Source organism: Rhipicephalus microplus, chromosome 7 (assembly GCF_043290135.1).
Source record: "Rhipicephalus microplus isolate Deutch F79 chromosome 7, USDA_Rmic, whole genome shotgun sequence".
In the NCBI taxonomy this organism is placed as follows: domain Eukaryota; kingdom Metazoa; phylum Arthropoda; class Arachnida; order Ixodida; family Ixodidae; genus Rhipicephalus; species Rhipicephalus microplus.
The window spans coordinates 133,718,923-133,740,293 of NC_134706.1; the positions used below are offsets into that span (position 1 = coordinate 133,718,923).

Consider the following 21,371-nt stretch of genomic DNA (forward strand, 5'->3'; position numbering starts at 1 on the left):
GAAGAATTCCTAAGGCGCGTTGTGCTTTAGATGCCATGCTTTCTATGTGAGGAGTCCAATTAGGTTGGCATTATAAGTTACTCCCAAATATTTAAGAGATTCCACCTGTGGAATGGGCTCTTGTTTATAACACATTGAAATTGAGATGGGATCGGATAACTGGAATATCAATACTGCACTCTTATTTACATTTAAGGTCATGCAGACTGCATCTAGCCATCTCTGCAGCATATTGACATATCTCTGTAGCATTTGATATAAAGAATATATGTCACTATGTGCCGTGAAAAATGCAATATCATCTGCATATACAAACACCTTCACGTCCTGGCAATGCGGTATAGTGCTCATTAAGATGTTAAATAGAACTGGCGATAATACAGCGCCTTGGGGGACACCACGTGTTTGTTTGCACATTGACGATGCGCAACCATCCTTAAAGCAATAAAACTCTCTTCCTCTCAAAAATTCCCTCACCCACGCCAATATATATTTTGGGAGATAGTGGCTCTCTAATATGTCTAATAATACTGAATGTTCTACACTATCATATGCCTTAGCTATATCCAATGTCACTAGTGCCGCATGTTGTCTTTTTTTGCGAGCAAGCTGAATGCGGCTTTCTAAATCTGCGTGTGCACACCAGATTGAACAATCTGTTCTGAAGCCAATTTGATTTGTATTTAATATCGAATTTTCCTCCATCCATATTAGAATTCTTTTATTGAGCACTCTTTCGATGAGCTTCACCATATTAGATGTAAGAGAAATGGGTCGAATGTTTTCTATGACATATCCGAATCCTTGTCATTTTTGTATCGGCACTATTTTAGCTAATTTCCACTCATACAGAATCCAGGCATATTTTAACGAATAATTTACAGTGTTTAGTAGGTCACATGGTGATAATTTGAATAATATTTTTATCATAGCAGTTGTGATTCCATCCGGACCAGGAGCTGACGAGGGCAAACCTTGTATCACTTGTGCTAACTCTTCCCCTGTAACTTCAGTAACTTCAATCGTTGACGCTGGTTTTTGTGGATCGTAAGGCTTAGTTGATGTAAATCTACACTCCAGGCCTTTGGCCATGGTTTCTAAGGATTTCTTTGTTTCTTCCAAGGACATAATCTCAAACCCTATATTATTTTGAGATGGCATCATTTTACGTGATCTCATGAACCTGAACAGCGCCTTTTTGTTACAAGCTTTTGAAAGGTGATCATAATGTTTTCTATCATATTGTTCCTTAGCTAAAGAGACTGTGCGTTTGAAAATTGCAGCGTGATACTTGTAATCAGACCAGTTTTGAGGGCACTGGTTATACATAGGTTTTTTCCGAGCTGCCTTTCTTCGTCGGAAATCCCGGGCACAGTCCGAGTTCCACCACGGACTGTGGGTTGTGCTCTTTGCGGATTCCACAGCGAATTCTGCATTTTTATATGTTCTTTTGATCAGTGCACTTAGTCTCATGGCTTTTGTATCTTCTTGCTCTTCAGAATGAGTTGCCAAAGCAGATTCTAAATCTTTCCTAAATTTGGTGAAATTAATAAACACTCGAGTCTGAGAGCCTGACATTATAACTTGGCAAGCAATCTCGAATAATATTGGCAAATGATCGCTGTTAGTTGCACAATCACACGCACTCCACGACAAACTAGTGAGTGATGAACTCACAAAGCTTTAATCTAAGGCTGAACGAGACCTATCACTAATGTAAGTGGATGTTCTTGAATTCAGGCAACACAAGTTATTATCCGCTGTCCACTCCCACAATCTCTTACCGCATTGATCAGTTCGGAAACCCCAGCACGTATGATGAGAATTGAAATCGCCGATTAGAATTTTATTTTGATAACTAGAAGTCACTGCAGCGTCTAAACATCGAGTATCTATTACACCTTTAGGAAAGTATGCATTCGCTACGAAAAAAGGCATGCAGCCTGGTAAGGTTATTTCTAAGGCGAGAATTTCACTGTCAGGTGACATGAGCTTATACGCAATTTTCGCTTTGAGACTTATTCTATTATTATTAAAAAATGCCAAACCTCCACCTTTCGATGGACGGTCTAGACGGAAAGATCTGAATCTATTTAATTGAAAAGACTGATGCATTGAAAGCCAAGTTTCTTGCAGTGCAATAATATCTGGAGAAAATTTCGATGCCAAATATATTAGATCAGTTGCTGCAGAGTGAATTGATCGGTAATTCCAATGCAGAATTTTAAGTGACCCTATTTTTTCTCTAAAATAGCCTCAGCGATGGCCTTGTTTAGAATATTTTCTTTAAGAAAATCAGCTTTAGACAGGGTGTTCTTCTGGTACTTTTTGGATTTTGAATTGACAGGTGCGATGCCTTTTTTGTATAAAGGGGATCTCGAGCGCTTTAGCGATCGGGGATCCATCTCCATTTCGTCTGAGTCCTCCACTTTCCTGGTAAGCTTGCATTGAGATGCGCTACCTTCCTCTACTGAATCTGTAGCTACCGTAGGTTGCTGTGGCGTATCGGAGCCATACTTCTTTGAAATTTCAGGGGAGTCACGAATGTGAAGGGCTTCCGTAGCCTGCTGTGGCGTAGCAGAGTCATACTTCTTTGCAAACTCCGGGGAGTCACTAATGTTACGTGGTGCACTGAGGTTGTTTTCCGCTGTACCCAACATTTGAGCCATCTGGTTCGATATAATCTGGGCCAAGGACTCACAAATATTCCCAGCGATGCGCTCCATTGCCTTCTCCACTGCCTTCTCAATCGCTTCCGCAATAGGGACAGAGAGAGCTTCCATTGTTGGCATATTACGAGCTGTAACACCGGCGTAGCCTTGTGTTCGTGCTTGTATTTCAAGTGCTGCTTCCTTGGGTGAACACCGTCTTCGTTCTACTATCTCTAGAATTTGCAGTTCACGTACCTTTGCCGAACAACTAGAGCTATCGGCCGCATGAGCTTCGCTACATAGGCAACACTTTTGTTCATCACTCAGACAGTCGATGGAATTGTGACCTTCCCCACATACCTTACACCTGACCGCTGACCTACAACCTTTCATTGTGTGACCATATCGCCAGCACTTTATGCATTGGAGCGGACGAGGAGAGAGTGGCTCTACTTTGTAAATTGAAGGCCAAGCCTTAATTTCTGATGGTCGGACTGATCCCGCAAAGGTCACAATTATAGACTGAGTTGGTATTTTGTTGTTATCAACCACCCGTCCACACCGATAGACTGAAATAGCACCTGCTGGTGAAAACAGCTCTAGTACTTCAAAGGGTGGCATGTTGGCATCGACGCCTCGCACTAGACCTCGGGTACATGCTAAATGAGAAGGTATGAACGCGCTCACCGGCTGGGATGCAAACGTTCAGCACTTTAGCAGATCTAGGACACAGGACTGGTCTGGCGAAAAGCACAGTATGCCTCCTCTGCCGAACTGGCGGACCTCCGTTATGGACTGGTATTGGGCCGTCACTGACCGTAATTCCGTCTGAATGATCTTCGGGTTTTTCATCCGAATGATGCCGTCATTGTTCGGGACTAGAGCCACTAGAACCGATGATATTCCGTTGCGCAAAAAAAGATCCACTGGCACCTCCTTTGGATCCGTAGAAGCAGACCAAAGAAAAGTCCCTGGCCCTGGCGAAGATAAGGGCATCTTGTCTTGTCTGAACTGCACAAAGAACACTGATCAAACAACTATTGCAGTTTAAGAAACGATGGTAGATCAATTAACCAACAACAGCTACTTAATTCTTGGCCACACCCCGAGAGCAAGCTTCCACGATGTTGCGATGAAGGCGTCGTCGACCCGGGCAGAACGTGTACTCTTCTTCCTCTGCGGCTGTGCCAGCTGTTCTTATTCTGCTTCTTCTTCCTCGCTCGCCTAGCATGCGCGTCTGTGCCGGAGTGCCAGTTTTGGTCTTCATCTTCACAATATCTATATATATATATATATATATATATATATATATATATATATATATATATATATATATATATATATATATATATATATATATATATATATATATATATATATTGTTTACTTATATTGGTATATATTATATATTGGTTATATTGGTTATATTGGTAAACCAGCATGTTTACCCATCTTCGTGTTCTTCCAAGGCATGCGTAACATTCCTCCCTTCGCAGACGAAGCCCGCCGGGCGAGGTAACCGATTCACCTTGGTGTGTACAACTTCAGTCGAGCGACATGGACTGCTTGGGTTTTAGCGGCTCTTCTACCACTTCTGGTGAGGCGAGCTATTGTGTATGTGACTTCCGTGATTTTGTCGAGAACGACAAACGGTCCGTCGTATGTGGCCAAAAACTTTTGGCATAACCCGCGTCTGCGTACCGGAGTCCACAGCCACACTAAGTCACCTGGGTGGTAAGTTACAGGCCGGTGGCGGACGTCATAGCGTACCTTCGATTTTCCCTGTGATGCCAAAGTGCGTAGACGAGCAATACGACGCGCCTCTTCTGCAAGGCAGAGGATTTCGGTGACCGAGAGATTTTCGTGCGCCGAGAATGGCAAAACTGTGTCGAGTGTGTGCCGTGGCGGTCGTGCGTACATCAAGAAAAAGGGGCTATAGCCTGTTGTGTCGTGCTTAGCGGTGTTGAACGCGTACGTTATAAATGGTAGCACGTCATCCCAGTTCTTGTGGTCGGATGCCACATACATAGGGAGCATGTTTACAATTGTTCGGTTGGTGCGCTCCGTGAGCCCGTTTGTTTGCGGATGGTATGGCGACGAGTGACGAAGGCGGGACTCACTCAATCGAAGCAGCTCTTCTACTATGTCTGCCGTAAATTGTCGCCCACGATCACTGATGATCACCCGAGGTCGGCCATGTCGGAGGATAACGTGCTGCAGCAGGAACACAGAGATGTCGCTGGCATTTGCGGTTGGTATGGCCGCCGTCTCGCAGTAGCGCGTGAGGTAATCGACACATACAATTATCCAGCGATTGCCCTAAGCCGACTTTGGAAAAGGGCCCATGAGGTCAATGCCCACCTGTTGGAAAGGTGTGCTTGGAGGTGGCAAGGGCTGTAGAAGACCAGCCGGAGCAGTAGACGTGCGTTTGTGGCGTTGACACTGTGTGCAGCTGGCCACATACGCCTCGACTGACTGTCGCGTTCCTGGCCAATAAAAGCGTTCCTTAGCACGGTAAAGCGTCCGTGCAGAACCTAAATGTCCGGACGTAGGATCGTCGTGCATCACACCTAAAATCGCTGTCCGAAGGGTTTCTGGCACTACCAGGAGGAAACGTGCGTCAGTGCTGGAAAAGTTCTTCTTATATAGGAGTCCGTTGCGTAAACAGAAATGGCATGCCGTAGGAGCTGTTCAAAGCGATGATAGCCTGGTGTCCTTTCGCTGTTCATCTTTGAAAGTACTGAGGTCGGGAAACTTTGGTGACACAGAAGCTACGAGGTGATCGAGGTCATCGGCGTCACACTGTGTAGTGCTCAGTGGCATGCGCGAAAGGCAATCTGCGTCGGTGTGTCGTCGACCACTTTTGTACGAGACTATGAAGTTATACTCTTGGAGCCGAAGTGCCCAGTGCGCTAGACGGCCGCAAGGATCCCGAAGGTTGACGAGCCAACACAATGAGTGGTGGTCGGTGACGACTGTAAAAGGGCGTCCGTATAAGTAAGACCGAAACCGCTGAATCGCAAATACTACCGCGAGGCATTCTTGTTCTGTGACAGTATAATTCTGCTCGGGCCTACTCAAGGAGCGACTTGCGTATGCAATCACGTGCTCGCGGTTACCATAGCGTTGAACTAGGACGGCACCAATTCCTTTGCCGCTGGCATCTGTGTGCAGTTCGGTTGGAGCTGATGGGTTGAAATGTTGAAGAACAGGCTGCGACGTCAGGAGGAACTTCAGTTGACGAAAAGAGGAGTCGCACTCCGGAGTCCACTCGAAGGGAGTATTCTTCCGTAGCAAACATGTCAGCGGATACGCGACATCGGCAAATTTAGGTATAAAGCGGCGAAAATAGGAGCAAAGCCCCAAAAAACTGCGGAGCTCCTTCACAGAGCGCGGCACATTGAATGCTTCAACGGCTGCTGTCTTCTGGGGATCTGGGCGGATGCCCTCCTGATCCACTAGGTGCCCGAGAACAAGAGTTTGTCGGTCTCCGAAGTGGCATTTCTTTGAGTTAAGAACAAGGCCAGCGTTTCTTATGCAAGTCAGTACAGTATCCAGACGTGAATTGTGTTCGCTGAAGGTGCGGCCAAAGATGACGACGTCGTCGAGATAGCACATGCAAATGCTCCACTTCAAGCCACGAAGAACAGTGTCCATAAATCGCTCGAACGTCGCCGGCGCGTTGCACAGTCCAAATGGCATCACGTTGAATTCAAAAAGACCGTCAGGTGTTACAAAGGCTGTCTTTTCTTTATCTTCAGGATGCATGGGAATTTGCCAGTAGCCCGATCGTAAGTCTACAGAGGAAAAGTAAGAGGCCGAATGCAGACAGTCTATGGCATCATCAGTACGTGGGAGTGGGTACACGTCTTTTTTTGTTACAGCATTCAATCGGCGATAATCGACGCAAAATCTCCAGGATCCGTCTTTCTTTTTAACGAGAATCACTGGAGCTGCCCATGGACTTACCGACTCTTGAATGATACCGTTTTCAATCATTTCGTTCACCTGCTCATTAATAATCCGCCGCTCGGATGGCGAAACACGGTATGGTTTTTGTCTAATCGGATTGGCCAAACCCGTGTTGATAGTGTGACATGTCCGAGAAGCAGGGATTAGGGGCACTTTGTCTTTCTGCGCAAAGTCGAATGCAGAGACGTGCTTCGAAGGTACATTGGCTAATGTTCGGCGTTCACTTGTGCTCAGCGACTTATTCACCATTGACAGAAGAGCCGTTTCGAAACTGTGACTACGATGCTCTTCCGGCGCATCTCTAAGCTCGGTCACCAGTAAGGCCTCGTGTTGTCCACTCACGACGGCTAACTTTAGACCATCTGGTAACATCACGGGTTCTGTAGAGCAATTGACAGTCCATAAACCAGCGCGTCCACGTCTGATCGACACCACACAATCTGGGATCAACACATTCTTTTTCATGCAGTTGGTGTACACTGGTTCTACGTTGGCATCAAAGTTGGCGGAATAGCTGTCGCTGCAACCAACAGGTACACGAACGGTTGATAACGGTGGTATGATAGTGTCGCCGCAGACACACAATGTCGTCTCATCATCCACAGGGTTTTCCAAGAGTGCTGACGGAACGTGATCACTCAAGACTATTGTCCCTGTGCGGCAGTCGACAGTTGCACCACACTCCCTCAAAAAGTCCATACCCAAAATAACATGATGTGTCGCCTGCGGAATAATCACGAACTCCGTTGGGATAACGCGGCCTCCGAGAAATACGTTAGCTTGACACACACCAACAGGATGCAGTGCCTCACCACTCACTCCGCAAAACTTCGCAGATTCATTCCACCTAAATAATACCTTCCGCCCCAAGGTATCTTTAAAACACGCACTCATGACCGAAATGGTTGCCCCCGTATCCACCAAAGCCATCACAGGCACACCGTCAAAACAAACACGTACTTTGTTCTTGAGCATCAACACAGGAGGTATTTTTGATATTAGCACGTCTCCGGCGACCTCACCTCCATCGGCCGCGCTTGCTAGTTTTCCTGTGGCAAAGGAGACGTGTTGCGGCGCCGTGGTGAAGGAGAACGGGGAACACGAGGCGGTGGAGGCGTCAAGCTCCTGTCAGATGTAGGGGAGTGGTTCCGGAAGCTGCGTGTCCAGTAGTCGTCGCGAGGCAGCAGGTGTGTTGCATTAGGGTCGTCGTACGGTCGGTCAGATGATCGTGTGAAGTGTTGTGGTGGGCCATAGTACGTTGCTCGTGGGTCATCGCGAAGTCGTTCGGAAGGCCGTGCAAAGTGTGGTGGATAGCCATACCGTGGGGCTACACGTCGACGGTTGCAAAATCGCGAAATATGTCCTGGTACACCACAGGAGTAGCAAACTGAGAGATGTCGAAACTCTCTTTGTTCGTCAAAGAATCGAACATCGTCTTCCCTGGCGGAGTGAGTCAGTTCGTTCCGTATATCATAGGGATAGACCGGGCGTCGCGAAGAAGACGGACGCTGGGGGCGTCGGTCATGGCATGGAGCTGGCAATCATGGTGCTCTCCTTGGCTGTAGGGGTGCGCTGTACTCAACAGCTGCTGCACTAACCATCGATTGCCAAGGGGTCGTAGAAGGCGGCGGCACAGTCACAGCCTCACGTGGCACATATACCGAATGTTGGTCGTTTACAGAATGGTGATCAACTGCTGAATGCGTCTGTTCTCTATAGCGAAAAAGTTCTTCGCGAACAATCTCTCGAATCGTCGAGGACAGGTATGGGCAGGTGCTGGTGTCGATGCTGGCAACCGTTGTAACATTTGTGAGCCGGCCGAACTTTGGAGCAATCCTGCGCATTTTCAGCTGTTCGAAAGTTCGGGCAATGCCGAATCACGTCGGACACCGAGCTCAGGTGCTCTTTTCCGATTAGAAAATTATATACATATTCGGCTATGCCTTTCAGCAAATGCCCTACTTTGTCGTCTTCTGACATCTGATCATTGACCACCTTGCAGAGTTTCAGCACATCCTCTATATACGTGGTACATGTCTCACCTGGAAGCTGCGCGCGTTGAGACAATGTCTGCTCTGCCCGCTTCCTTTTGACGCTCGAGTCGCCGAAACACGCTTTCAGCTCTGCAACAAAAACGTCCCACGTCGTCAGTGTGTCCTCGTGGTTTTCGTACCACACGAGCGCAGTATCCGTAAGGCAAAAGACCGCATTGCTGAGCTGAGCGGCGGCATCCCAGCCGTTGGATTTGCTGACTCGCTTGTACTGGACGAGCCACGCGTCGACATCCTCTCCCGATTTTCCTCCGAAGGTTGGCTGGACTCGGTAGTAGGGCACGGAACCCATTGGAGTTGGCCTTGAAGCGTTAGATGGCTGATCTTGGGCCATTACGAGCGGCGCAGGCGGGAGTCCGGCAAGGCGGCGGCTGCGGCGTAGTCCAGGTATTGATGCTCCCGTCGTTGGGCTTGTCTTACCCAGCACCTCCACCAATCTGTTACGCACAAGGAGGACCAGGACGTATACGGCTGAAGGGGGCCGTTTATTTTGGTTGCGAAGAGAAGCGCCGGAGCGGCCAACAGGTTGATGATCGCAGTCTCGTCGTCTTCTTTCTTCCTCCAGCTTGGGGCAGTCAGCATGTTCACCCATCTTCGTTTTCTTCCAAGGCATGCGTAACAATATATATATATATATATATATATATATATATATATATATATATATATATATATATATATATATATATATATATATATATATATATATATATATATATATATATATATATATATATATATATATATATATATATATATACATATATTTATATATGTATATATATATATAATATATATATATATATAGTATCGAACGCGTTATTCGAAGGTCGTAGGTTCGATTCCTGCCCACGGTTGGTTATTTTTTCATCCACTTTTCTTTCTTCTTATTTACATTCCATTGGTTCTAATAACTTCCCCTGTACATTCCTTGGCATTACTGTCTGTTAGATCTCATTAATATTGTGTTAAAACACAGAAAAACGAGCCCTTAGGTAAACACTTCTTTCCCTTATATATATATATATATATATATATATATATATATATATATATATATATATATATATATATATATATATATATATATATATATATATATATATATATATTCTTAAGGCGTTTATTAGCCGGCCCACAGCGAGCAAGCACAATGGCGACAGTAACGGCCAAACACGGGCTCTCAGCGCGAGCGGCGTCCTTGATGGGTAGCCCCACTAGAAGGTACTCAAGAGTTCGACCCATTTCATAGTTCGGAGGCTTCGCTACAATTACCCCGGGGTCGAAGAGGGAGCCGCCTGGCGACCTAACAGCTTGTTATTATGAGCGGGTCATAATAAGCCTTCAGGCGCTCCACGTTGACGATGTCTCGCCCACGGCGGCGCATGTCCGAAGATTGTTCAACGGGTTCGATCAGATAGTTGACGGGTGAGGTGCGCTCGATGACATGGTAGGGGCCTTCGTATTTGGGACGTAGTTTGGAAGAGAGGCCAGCGGCAGAGGTCGGGATCGAGAGCCATACAAGCGCACCAGGAAGGAACGTGGGCTCAGAAGTGGTGGAGCCATCACGGATACATTTCTGCCGCTCTTGCTCTTGCGTCGTAAATGTCTTGGCAAGCTCGCGACACTCTTCAGCAAGCCTGGCTGTCTCGGAAATAGGTGTACACTCAGATGGATCTGGCGTGTACGGGAGTATCGTGTCCATGGTGTGTGACGGGTGCCTTCCGTACAGCAAGTAGAAAGGTGAAAAACCAGTCGTGCTCTGAGGGGCGGTGTTGTAGGCGTAGGTGACGAAGGGCAGTATATTATCCCAATTAGTGTGGTTGGCAGCGACGTACACAGAAAGCATGTCGCCGAGGGTGCGGTTAAAGCGTTCGGTGAGGCCATTCGTCTGTGGGTGGTAAGCAGTAGTTTTGCGGTGGACAGAATGGCACTCCGTCAGAATGGCTTCGACGACTTCCGACAAGAAGACACGGCCTCGATTGCTGAGAAGCTCTTGGGGTGGTCCGTGGCGCAGTATAAATCGATGCAGCAGGAAGGACGCAACATCGCGCGCAGCAGCCGCAGGGAGAGCGGCGGTTTCGGCGTATCGCGTTAAATGGTCAACGGCAATGATGGCCCCGCGGTTACCAGCCGACGTCAGAGGAAGTGGTCCATACAAATCGATACCTACGCGCCCAAAGGGACGGTCAGGGCAAGGTAACGGTTGTACACTGGCGTGCGACATGTGAGCTGACGGTTTACGGCGTTGGCAAGTGAGGCAAGAGCGAACGAACTGCTGCACATAGCGGTACATCCCGCGCCAGAAGTAGCGTTGTCGAATGCGATGGTAGGTTTTGAATACCCCAGAGTGCGCGCATTGCGGATCAGAATGGAAGGATTCACACATCTCTGACCGCAGACTGCGGGGTATCACGAGTAACCACTGCCGGCCGTCGGCGTCGTAATTGCGTCGGTGTAGAAGGCCGTCACGAATGGCGAAATGGCGAGCTTGACGACGCAATGCACGCGTGGATGGCGTTGCGGATGGATCAGAGAGCAAGTCGATCAGCGGGCCGATCCAATTATCCTTTCGCTGTTCGGTAGCGATTATGTCAACGTCAATGGCAGAAACAGCAGCCGAGGATACTGAGCAGAGCACATCACCTTCAGGCAGAGGGGAGCACGAGAGGGCGTCGGCGTCAGCATGCTGGCGTCCGTTGCGGTACAGCACGCGGATGTCGTAGTCTTGTAAACGAAGAGCCCAACGGGCGAGACGGCCTGAGGGATCCTTCAATGATGAAAGCCAGCATAGTGCATGATGGTCGGTGACGACATCGAATGGCCGACCATACAAATACGGTCGAAACTTTGTAAGAGCCCAGACGATCGCCAGGCACTCTTTCTCCGTGACGGTGTAGTTTGTCTCAGCTCTCGTGAGCGTACGGCTTGCATATGCCAAAACATAATCAGGGAATCCGGGTTTGCGCTGCGCCAGGACAGCGCCGAGGCCTACACCGCTGGCGTCTGTGTGCACCTCCGTCGGGGCCGTAGGGTCGTAGTGGCGTAGAATGGGAGGAGACGTCAACACATGGCGGAGCTTCGCGAACGCGTCGTCGCACTCAGACGACCACGAATTGAGGGACCCGTTACTTCCAAGGAGCTTCGTCAGCGGTGATATGATCCTGGCAAAGTTTCGTATGAAGCGTCAGAAATACGAGCACAGGCCCACGAAACTACGCAGTTCTTTGACAGACGAAGGTTTGGGGAATTCGGCCACTGCCCGAAGCTTGGCTGGGTCAGGAAGAATGCCATCCTTGGACACGACGTACCCAAGGATGGTGAGTTGCCGTGCTGCAAAGCGGCACTTCTTCAGATTTAGTTGCAAGCCGGCATTGCTGACACGTGCAAAAACTTCTTTCAGACGTTGGAGGTGCGTAGAGAAATCTGGAGCGAACACAACAACGTCATCGAGGTAACACAAGCACGTGTGCCATTTCAAGTTGCGCAGAACGGTGTCCATCATGCGCTCAAAGGTCGCAGGTGCATTACATAGACCAAACGGCATGACGTTGAATTCGTACAAGCCGTCGGGTGTGATGAACGCAGTCTTCGGTCGAGCGTCATCAGCCATGGGTACTTGCCAGTACCCCGAGCGCAGATCGAGAGAAGAAAAAAATTCGGCTCCGTGAAGGCTGACAATTGCGTCATCGATGCGCGGCAGTGGGTAAACATCCTTGCGAGTGATCTTATTGAGCCGTCTGTAGTCCACACAGAACCGCGCAGAACCATCTTTCTTCGCAACAAGAACAACAAGAGACGCCCATGGACTGTCCGAGAGCCGAATAACGTCGCGTCTGAGCATATCATCAACCTGCTCGTTAATTTCCCGACGTTCAGCAGGCGACACGCGGTAGGGACGTTGCCGTAATGGTGGATGGGCACCAGTGTCGATACGATGCGTAACAGCGGACGCACGACCGAGAGAACTTCTCCCGACATCGAAAGAAGAACGATATTCTCGCAACAGGTTCAGAAGCTGGGAACGCTGTACCGACGTGAGCTTGTTATCAGTGTAAGGGTCAAATACATCAGGAGATGATGAATCAGAAGTGGAAACAGCACTGATGGTACTCAAATTGGGACAACGCGGGTCATCAGGTACGTCCAGGACTTGTGCGTTATCCACTGGTTCCACTCTGCCGAGACATTCCCCTCGAACCAAGGTAACAGTGTACGGGGATGGGTTGGTCACGAAAATAGAGGCGTTGCCCTGGGTGATTTGCACGGTCGCGAAAGGTACTAGCAACCCTTTCCTTCGGCAAGCACGGTCGGATGGCGAAACGAGTGCAATTGTGTCGGAGAGGCCAGCGCAGTAGACAGATACACCCATCGTGGAGCTTGGAGGCACTATGGTATCGTCTTTCACGAGAATCTTGCTCACTTTCGAAGAACTGTCTTCCGGCGTCAAATGCGAGAAGGGGGAGAGTTCAATTTCGGCGGCGGCACAATGGATGACGGCGTCGTTGCAGGAGAGAAAATCCCACCCCAGGATGACGTCATGAGAGCATGCGGGAATGATGATGAATTGGGCGACATACAGAACGTCCTGAACGACAACGCGAGCTGTGCACCCTGCTGTAGGATGGATACGATGCAAACCGGCGGTACGAAGGGACAATCCAGAAATTGGCGTCGTCACTTTACGAAGCAAGCGGCAAAATTTTTCGTCCATAACGGATACTGCAGCTCCTGTGTCAATAAGAGCAGATGCGTGAACACCGTCCACAAGCGCGTCAATGACATTATATGGGCGGCTCTGAGGGCTTTCACAATGCGGTAGCATCGCAGTCCTTGCCTCGGGTACTGCGACGACTAGTTTTCCCGCTCGTGAGCAACTGAACTTGGCCGCATGGGGGACGGGGAACGACGTCGTGGAGACGGTGACCTACGAGAAGATGAAGCTAGGCGAGTTGGCGGTGGCATAGACGGCGTTTCCTCGTGATAGGTACGCCTGATCTGGCTAGCAACAGGCGACGAGATATGGGGCGTCTGTACGCGAGTGCAATAACGTGCTACGTGGCCGGCGTAACCGCAGGCAAAGCAAATGGGCCGGTTGTCGGATGTGCGCCATCGGTTCGCCGGGGTAGGTCTTGTCCATGACGCATGAGCCGATGGACGGAACGGTGGCTGGAAAGGCTGCAGGGGGTGCTGGAGCTGAGTCTGAGAGGTCACGTCAACATACGTAGCCGGCATACCCGCTGCAAAGGATGGAGGTCGTGCGGCAGCTTCGGCGTAAGTCAGTGGGGCGGGCGCTTGAACGACTGGAGGCGGCCTGGCGACCACTTGGGCGTAACTTGGGGGTACAGGAGCCGGAAGCTGTTGTGGGTGGTACGCAGGCATGACCTCCGCTATTTCCTGCTCAATCGCTCGGCAGACGGGGGGGAAAATGGTAGTGGCCGATTGTTGAGCAGCCGGTGGGTGGGCAAAGGGCAGGAGAGTGAACTGCCGTGCGATTTCCTCACGTATGAAGGACTTGAGGTCTGCCAGCAGTGCCACCTGGTCACAGCTCGCCTCCACGCCTGCAAGCCCAGCATCTCGTGGTGTGGAGCGACGGGTCATCGAACGCTGCCGGCGGAGCTCCTCGTAGCTCTGGCACAGCGTGATGACCTCAGCTACTGTGCCTGGGTTTTTGGCAAGCAGCATCGTGAAGGCATCATCGGCAATGCCCTTCATGACGTTCCGGATCTTGTCTGATTCGGACATGCTGTGGTTGGATTTCTTGCATAGGTCCAGGACGTCTTCAATGTAACTGGTGAATGATTCACCGGCCTGCTGAGCGCGTTCGCGTAAGCGCTGCTCGGCTTGCAGCTTACGAACGGCAGGGCGGCCAAAAACGTTGGTGATAGCGGTCTTAAAATCGGACCAGGTTGCGAAATCAGACGCGTGGTTGTTATACCACACCCGCGAGGTAGAAAACCAGGTTGCCGAGTTTACCTGCCTCGTCCCAATGATTGGGGACGCTGACGCGTTCGTACATGGCTAGCCAGTCCTCGACGTCGGTGCCATCCGCGCCGGTGAAGACAGGTGGGTCGCGGATGCGGGGGACACCGGAACATGGCGTCGGCGCAGGAGGAAGCGTTTGCTGGGCGGCGTCTTGTTGCATGGTTGAAGGCACGGTACGGGATCTAAGCTCCAAGGGCATCGAATGCGAACCGAAGATGTTTGAAGGGCACAGCACTCTCCACCAAAATGTTAAGGCGTTTATTAGCCGGCATACAGCGAGCAAGCACAATGGCGACAGTAACGGACAAACACGGGCTCTCAGCGCGAGCGGCGTCCTTGTTGGGTAGCCCCACTAGAAGGTACTCAAGAGTTCGACCCATTTCATAGTTCGGAGGCTTCGCTACAACATATATATATATATATATATATATATATATATATATAGTTGCTATTACAGTAGTTGGCGTTTAAGTGTATATATGTATTACGTCTGCATGTACATTTTTCTTGTTATTTATGACATTTATTATTATTGACTATGTATGTATCCACTCCTGATTGGACTCTAAATTGGCCTGCCGTATTTTATCAATAAACAAAAATATAAATAAATGAAGTTCTCTGCAATATACCTAATCTGGAAAAATTTGCTACTTTCAAAGTATGCAAATTGAACAATATAAGGGACGACCTAAGCCACAGATACGAAAATATTGAGCTCTCTATGGCAGCACTTACCCGCAGACGGGCTGTATCTCGGGCGAACTGCATCACGTCCACAGTAAGCGTCTTCGACTCGTTTCCAGGCTTAGACCACGAGTCTGCCAGCTGTAGCTGCAACCGCAGCCCATCTTCGGTTGAGGTCTGGTCGACTATGGCATACCGCTCTCTTCGTGGTTTCATGAGGCATCGTGGTATTACTGCACAGTTTTACAAAACTCTGATCTTAGGTTTTGATCCACGGGGAACGGCGCTGAAAAACAACATGTCATTTTGGCCTAAAGTGATTGCGATAAAGCCACTCTGAGGATGGGTAATGCGCTGCAGGTGTATTAGAGCGCTAGCTTGACGCGGTCTACTGAGAGTGGCACCGATGCAAACACCACTCTTGCAGATTCCGTGAAATGTGAAGAAAACTGTGAACATTTGTGTCCAATGGAGACGTTCCGCGGCCTTTTCTTATAGCTTGGTCTATTTCTGTGGAGCTAGTGTATGCACCTGGGCAGTAAAGACAAATTCGGGTGTCTTGCGTGCCTCAAACAGTGTTATGACTGTAAGTCTTGCCACGATAACTCCGGAATAATTTTGGCTGCTATGGTTCCTCAAGGTACGTTTTTATCTAAGGTCAAGGACGCTTTAAGTTTTTGTAAACATCGAGATGCGAACCTTCCTCCCCAAACATAGAAAGGTGACATCTAAGTGGCTAAGTAACAGAGGCGGGCCACATCACGACACGTTGTGCGCACAGATCAATTCAAAATCTCATATGCACATTCATTCAAGACATCACATTGACTATTTTGAAGTAAATATCAAGCACGTAGATACACCTCTCTGAAATATTCACTGCCACTGGCATTCAGGAGAAAGCCTATCAACTGGGACTTCATTTAAGAAATCCCAGCGTATATATCGAAGACTAGGTGCTTCAGTTCCAAACAAGGTAGTGCCCTGCTACGAGTATTTCGTTCACACGATATCGGATGCACCTTATTACGTCACAAAGAAAGCGTTGGTGGTATTGAAAGAAGCTTTAGCATGCTGTCGAGGAACTCACCAACACGGATGGCAACTAATAGCGCCCTCTCACTCAAGAATACGAGGATGTGGCTGGGGATGAATGAGACACCCGAGAATGTGAAGTCAACGCAGAAAAAAAATCATTTAAGAATACGTGTAACCAGCACTAATGTACACTTTGGTTATCCAAGCCTCAATGGGCACGACGCATCACATTTTTCTATTCTGGGCTATTATATAGGCAGCAGTATATTCATTACCGTTCGAGTACTCGAAGTAGTGTGTGTCTACTCTACCGTGAAACATACTTCATAGCTACTGCTTCAGGACCGGACAACAACAAAAAACATCTCCACTGGAAATGCTGTATATATTTTGATGATAGCCGACAACAAGACGCCTCACCCATTGCATTGGTCGTCTTCCAGCAGCACCGTCGCTGAGAACAAACATCGGGAGTAGCTTTCACATCTGGGAGGCAGTCGATTCGGTAAGGCAGCTGCTCCTGGAAGCACTGTAATGGACAGAAAAGACAGTAAACGAAAAATTCGTGACAGTCGATGAACGACGCAGCCACTTGGTAAGTTGTGCGTTCGCTGTGTAGCAATAAAGTAACGCCCTAAAAATTATTTCATCTTGGAAATACTTGCATCGGACGCGTTCGTATACGTTATGAAAGAATACTGATTGATTTCATCGATATTTTATAAAATATTTAACGGGCAGTTGTCAAGCATTAACTTTTTTACGCTAAGGAATTGCAACTTCTAAATTCGTACAAACCTAGGCGTGACCGGGAACCTTCAATATGGGTACCGAATTTCCTCCCGAAGTGAACGCCAATCACATCGCGAGCTTGTCACTCAAGATTCGCGATTAGGCAGTACGCAACGAAGCGTTTGATGACTTGTACATTTCACTCCTATTTGCTTCATTGTACTTCTAGAGACCTAACGTTGACTTGAGCTACGTCTTTGGTGTTTATTTTATCTCAAGCTGTTGCTGTGTGCATACCGAAATGCCTATTTTCACGACTAAACCGAGGAACGCCCGCATTTAATATGCATACTTGCATGATGATTACAGTCACAAATTTTTATGCTTAAAAATGCAGTTGTGAGCTAACTGTCGCAAATCGTTTCAATGTAAAAAACACGGATCAGTATTTAACGCAGCTGCTAGCTGGTGTGAGTTAGAAACAATTAGATCGCGACCATTCATGAGTTGCAAGAAACTAGCATGTGGTACAACTATCTTCGTTAATTACGGCGTTGGTCACTGCTTATTAAAAGAAATCAGTGATTGACGTGGCTGCTTGAATATTCTTGACAATAAACGTGATTCAGACTGCAAAAAAGTAATTGCATAGAGATGTACACCTTAGGCGCAGGATCTCCTGGCTCGTGGGTCGTCGAACCAGCCTGGTAGCGGCTAAATCTCGCGACCCATCCTGGCGTCCGTACCATCTCCCGACTGCTTGAAGAAACACAAGCGACAACGGAAATGCAGTCCACAATTATCACACGCAGAGTTATATTACCGACATGAGCACCCAGTGACTCTGTGAAGACCTTAACTCTCCAGGCTGGTCTAACAGTAATGGCACTTGACTTCTGGCTCGCAGGTCTCGGCATCGAACCCCGACCGAGCGGCCGCATTTACGCCGGAGGCAAAAATACTTCAGGCCCGTGTACTTAGGCTGCTCCTTGAAGAACGCCAGGTGGTCGATATTTCAGGAGCCCTCCACTAGGGCGTCTTTCATTATCATGTCATTTTGGGATGTAAAACCACAGATAATATTACTTTTAATACTAGAGAGATCCCAGTACAGCATGGAGATCACCTCGGATTTTTTTCTGCTTGTATTCTGATGGTTCACGCTTGTAAAACGAGACGGTCTAAGTTCTCGTAGTTCTACCCGGACAGACAGCCGGTGTCACCATCCACGTAGCTCTTCTGAAAGGCGTAGTGCCATCACGGAATCGATGTGTGAAACGACAGACACGGCAATTGATAAATTTGTCATTGAAATTAAAATATGGATTACTGAATGCATAGAAAACCCTCCAAACGTTCTGTTTTTTTAAAAGATTTACGACTAAGTTATTTGCCACATTTTGGTGAGATATAGTTGTACAGGGAATTTCCTCTTCAAAGCTTTCTTACTCTTTATAGGTCCACTTTCCTTTGTACTTTCACCTTCTTTGAATTGAGCCAATTCTCATGTCACAGTTCTAAGCGGACGCATAAATTTCCCGTCGTTGTCACTGCCTTTTACATTACGTTTCGCTAGTGTGCGGAAGAAGCAATGTGCTTTACTAGAAACAACAGTCAATTTCCTAGGAGGCAAGAGGCAACGAGTGCGATAACAATCAACCAATCAGAACGTTACACGAAGTAAAGCTGGCTGTTAACTCCATTAGGATCCGATGTCAGGTAACTCTATAGATCGTTGGCTTGAAAGGTAACGGTCGCTTCAGAGAGGGAAGCGATTTTCTTGCTGTCTATTGCCTTAACGCGAAGCTCCCACTCTACAGCGGTAGGAGCCATGTACTGACGTCTGCCGAGACAAACGCGCACGACCACGTCCTTTTGATCAATGTTTGCGCTAATGGCGCCCGGGGTGATGTTCTTGCTTGGGGCTTTATGCGGAATATGGTGTTAACGGCACGATTGTGTCCCGATTGTCAGTGCAATCGCTATTGCAATGAAGCAAACTTGTACCCACCTGAGCCTTGCCATCAAAACGCAGGCCAGGCATAACATGAGAAGCCGCCACAGGCGACTTTTCTGACCGCGTCCCGTAAATAGACGTCGCAGGGAAGTCATATTCGAGAAAACAGCGTTTGCGAAACCTGCAAATATGATTAAAAATGCATCTCGATAACCGCTTCATTAGATTTCACTTCTAACGCAAGGTCCAAGGCGTCCCTTCCACCACCGGGAGCAGTCGGTTCGCATACAGGCCAATCAAAGCCGTCAATTTAGATATATGGAAAGGCTTTAGGGAGGAGAGATACAGAGAGCAGCGCTCACTTGTGTAATCTGTCTCTTGCGTCTTGTCTGTTAAGCGCTCTTAAAATACTGATATGGATAAGAAACAAACTCCGCTTCTGTAAAAGACAGAGACTTGATATATACTGATTGCTTGCAGCGCTAAGAAGCGATGACAAGAAAGACACAAACAAGAAACAAGTGCGCTGTTTTAACTGATATTTTTTGAACAGCAAGCCCGTTTTTAAACATGAATGTTAACTACTCAAACACGCTATCACAGATGACCAAACACAAACAGAATTTTTTTGTCAGATATGTACGACCTCAGAGGACATACTCAGTTGAAGCCTGATTTCCTAATGTGGGCGGCCTCTATTACTTTTTTCGGGGCACGCTTGATGAGAATTACACTATCTAAATACGGTGTGCATTTACACTCGCTGCAGTGATCGGCGAGAGGTCCCGCTGATTCTGTTCCTCACATTCAAACAACGCTCTCGGGCTCTTATAATGAAGCATTGGCCGAAGACTCGCTACCGCACCTGACAGGTATCTTCTATATGACATGCGTTACACATTCATTGTCACGGTGAACGTGCGTCTTTGAGCATTATTGCTTATCGTAAGTCAATAATGGCCAATCTGAGCTGAACCTCACACGGGGCAAATATGTGTCGTTTGTGATTTCTTTGTCTTCCTATAAGTACTCAGCATATATCACGACATGTAAGCCCTTCAACGGATTTCTGAATAGATAAAGACGTTTACCGAGCTGACACGAGGCTGCACGCCCCGCCGCGGTGGTCTAGTGGCTGAGGTACTCGGCTGCTGACCCGCAGGTCGCGCGATCGAATCACGGCTGTGGCGTCTGTATTTTCTAGGGAGGCGAAAACGCAGCAAGCCCGTGTGTTCAGATTTGGGTGCAAGGTAAAGAGCCCGTGGTGATCGAAATTTCCGGAGCCCTCCACTACGGCGTCTCTCCTATTCATATAGTGAATTTGGGACCTTAAACCCAACATATTCATCAATGACGACGCTGCCTCAACGCTTCTGGAAGGTTTGACTTTATGGGCATCAAATGACTTCCCTTTGTCTTGCAGCACAGACGTGCGCCCAGAGGAGAAATGTGTTCCGCTCTTTAATCATCTAAACGTAGCTGCAACTCAACCCTTCTCTTCTAGTCAGTCGTACCTGTCCTACCATAGTTCACTGTACAGGATAACGACCACACACGTTTTAGACTTAACGGCTCCAGAGGACTCTGAAGTTGCGTTTCAAAAGATGTTTACTTTCCAGAGTTGCTACCTGAATGACCAAACGCACGCCTTTGGAAGGTGCATGCCATAACTTCCTTTTTTTATTTTTGCACCCATCGTGAAGCACGTCTTCGCGACTCCTTCACCGGACAAAAAAGACGGAAGATGTTTATGGTTGTGACAAACATTTGCGAGCATAGTTTCATACTTTAGTGTAACAGCGCCGCACAACCAAACCATCGGACTGAAAGGTAAATATTGGGACATCGAACAAGAGCTATGGGTCGTCGGTCGCCTTTAGTCTGCTAGCGACCGGTGCACTGACACACTGAAGTAAGAACCGACACTATAGCTTGTCCAAGTTATCGTCGCATGGGCGAATAGTTTGGCATTGCGACTTTTTCGTTGGGTCTTGGGGCGTTGCGCCAGCACTCACCTTGCTGAGGGGCAGCGATCCTATTGCGAATGATTTGTTGATGAGGATGATAATGACGGTGATGGTGGGGTTGGTGGTGGTAATGATGATTATGTTTGTGATGATGATGATGATGATGATGATGATGGTCTAAACGATTGGCTCACACCCACCCTGGAAGATTTGCCAAGAAACAATTATTTAGATAGTGGATCACATATTAGGTTTAAATCTAATGAATTCTGAAAAGGTTAGAAGAAATACAATTTCATTGATCGAGAAATTTTTAATCAAAACCGGCTTG

The 21,371-nt window shown here is 47.9% G+C and overlaps 1 protein-coding gene across 1 annotated transcript in view; it reads right to left on the reverse strand.

The window, feature by feature from the left end:
• LOC142767870 (lysosomal alpha-glucosidase-like) overlaps window positions 1–15,564 on the reverse strand; it is a 60,753-nt gene extending 45,189 nt beyond the window's left edge. Inside the window, exon 1 of the mRNA XM_075870118.1 lies at window positions 15,398–15,564. Within this exon, the coding sequence (XP_075726233.1) occupies window positions 15,398–15,562 (165 nt within the window). The 5' untranslated portion in view covers window positions 15,563–15,564. The remainder of the gene's footprint in view (window positions 1–15,397) is intronic.
• Between the last annotated feature and the right edge of the window lie 5,807 nt (window positions 15,565–21,371).